The sequence below is a fragment of the Aplysia californica genome, unplaced genomic scaffold (genome assembly GCF_000002075.1).
Source record: "Aplysia californica isolate F4 #8 unplaced genomic scaffold, AplCal3.0 scaffold00305, whole genome shotgun sequence".
In the NCBI taxonomy this organism is placed as follows: domain Eukaryota; kingdom Metazoa; phylum Mollusca; class Gastropoda; order Aplysiida; family Aplysiidae; genus Aplysia; species Aplysia californica.
In genome coordinates, this window is record NW_004797575.1 from 533,093 (window position 1) to 534,884 (window position 1,792).

The 1,792-nt window shown below is 40.2% G+C and overlaps 1 protein-coding gene across 1 annotated transcript in view; it reads right to left on the reverse strand.

The window, feature by feature from the left end:
* LOC101864633 (protein O-mannosyl-transferase TMTC3) overlaps positions 1–1,792 on the reverse strand; it is a gene marked incomplete in the record, with an annotated part of 23,621 nt that overhangs the window by 12,438 nt on the left and 9,391 nt on the right. Inside the window, 2 exon segments of the mRNA XM_013084620.2 lie at positions 210–378; positions 962–1,065. Coding sequence (XP_012940074.1) covers positions 210–378; positions 962–1,065 — 273 coding nt within the window.

The following is a 1,792-nucleotide window of genomic DNA, read 5'->3' on the forward strand; positions in this document are numbered from 1 at the left end:
AATTTATTCCAAAACTTGCTAGTTTCACTTTGATTTTTTAAACTCAAGTAGGGTAACTCTGTTCGCAAAGGGTGCGCTTTTGCGAAGAGGGCGCCACCGAATTTTGAGGACACTTTTTTAATTGGCTCAAAGAGAGAAGTGGCCCCTCTTGTTATGTAGACTCTTTGACATAACATACCAAGCAGACCAACTATACCAGGTTGTCTCACCTTTTTTTATGGGCGGGAACAAGTCTATAGCTTTCAGGTAGGCTTTTTCAGCCGGAGCACTCCGGTTCAGGTTCACGTAGGTTCGTCCCACGTTTATGTGAGCACCAATGTCATCAGGCTGTACACTGTAGTAGAGATTATCATAATACAGGTTTACTGGGTTCACATTCTAAAACCATAACATTTTCACTTCACCTCATGGGTGCATAAAGCTTACAACAGTTTTTGTTTCATTTCATGCATGTTATATTACCACCCACCCCTCCTTTTTTCTTTTCTTTCATAACCTCTCACAGGCCAATATAATTGTATCTCAATTTCCATATGCGCTTACTGCATTATTTGTCTACAAATAAGGAATTTCAAAAGCGGAGCCCTTACTTTAGGCCTGTACAAATGACCACTCCCCCCCCCCCCAAACGCCTTGCAGTTTGTTTTTTTCATTATAATGTCACTGTCCAAGACATCAACTATCCAACACAACCACTTTTTTCCTTGAGAACAGATGGCCAACTTGGACAGTTATGAATGAATATTATATATATACACATTATGATGTATCAGGACTGCTCTGCCCACACATATCAGAAATCTGCAACCCCCCCTCACTCCAACAAAGAGATATAGCCCCCCTCCCTATCACGGGGGAAGACTATTACTAAACCAATAACAATACTCTTAATCGTGCCCCCCTCCCTATCACGGGGGAAGTAGGCAGTGTGCACGTACGGCCAATAAACAGTCAGTCTCACCTGCTCGGCTTTGTCCAGTCTGGCGGGGTCTTTGGAGACCAGGTTGGCCAGATTGAGGTAGGCGTTGAGATGACTCGGTGCGATGCGAGCCTGGTACGACTTCCCTGTGGTGCGGAAACAGAAAATAAGCGTTTGGACTGACATTTTCATTCATTAGTCCTGTAAAGAAGAGGGGAAGCGCTCATATGACCTTACGCAGTTGCGAGCGCCGTAAAACCCTATACTACTACTACTAGAAGAGGGGAATTAGTCTTTTATTGCTTTTTATCATAAAGGTTGGGTTGTTTTTTTTACAAAATCTATTCACCGCTATGTCAATAACAACAACAATGTTGTTTTATGTCAAAAACATCTCCTGGCATGAGCAAACTTTCACGGCAAAGAAATCAATCCTGACAAGAGGCAAAAACTCATATAATACAAAGAGTGTACATTCAGAAGTTCTTGAACATTCTGTTTAAAAAATATTTAAATTAAAATCTATGAGGAGCTTTAAGCGGTTTCTTTAAATGTTCATGGGATTACTAAATAAAACACTGCACTCAGTATGTCCTGATCAAGAAGAACAGTTTGAGATTCGTATAATTTTAGTAAAAACACAAAAGGCATTTTTATTAGAATTCATAAATTCACTGTCTGCTTCAAACAATGAGAACAGTTTTCTTTATCACCGTTCCATTTGACCCACATTTTAAAACTGCTCAACAAAGCTAACTTCACACTACAGTTAGTGAGAATAATATCACTACCATAATTTTACGGAATCTTTCCTTGCACATAACCAAAGATAGTACATAACAAGATGGGCCACTCAGCCAAAAAAGTGTCCGC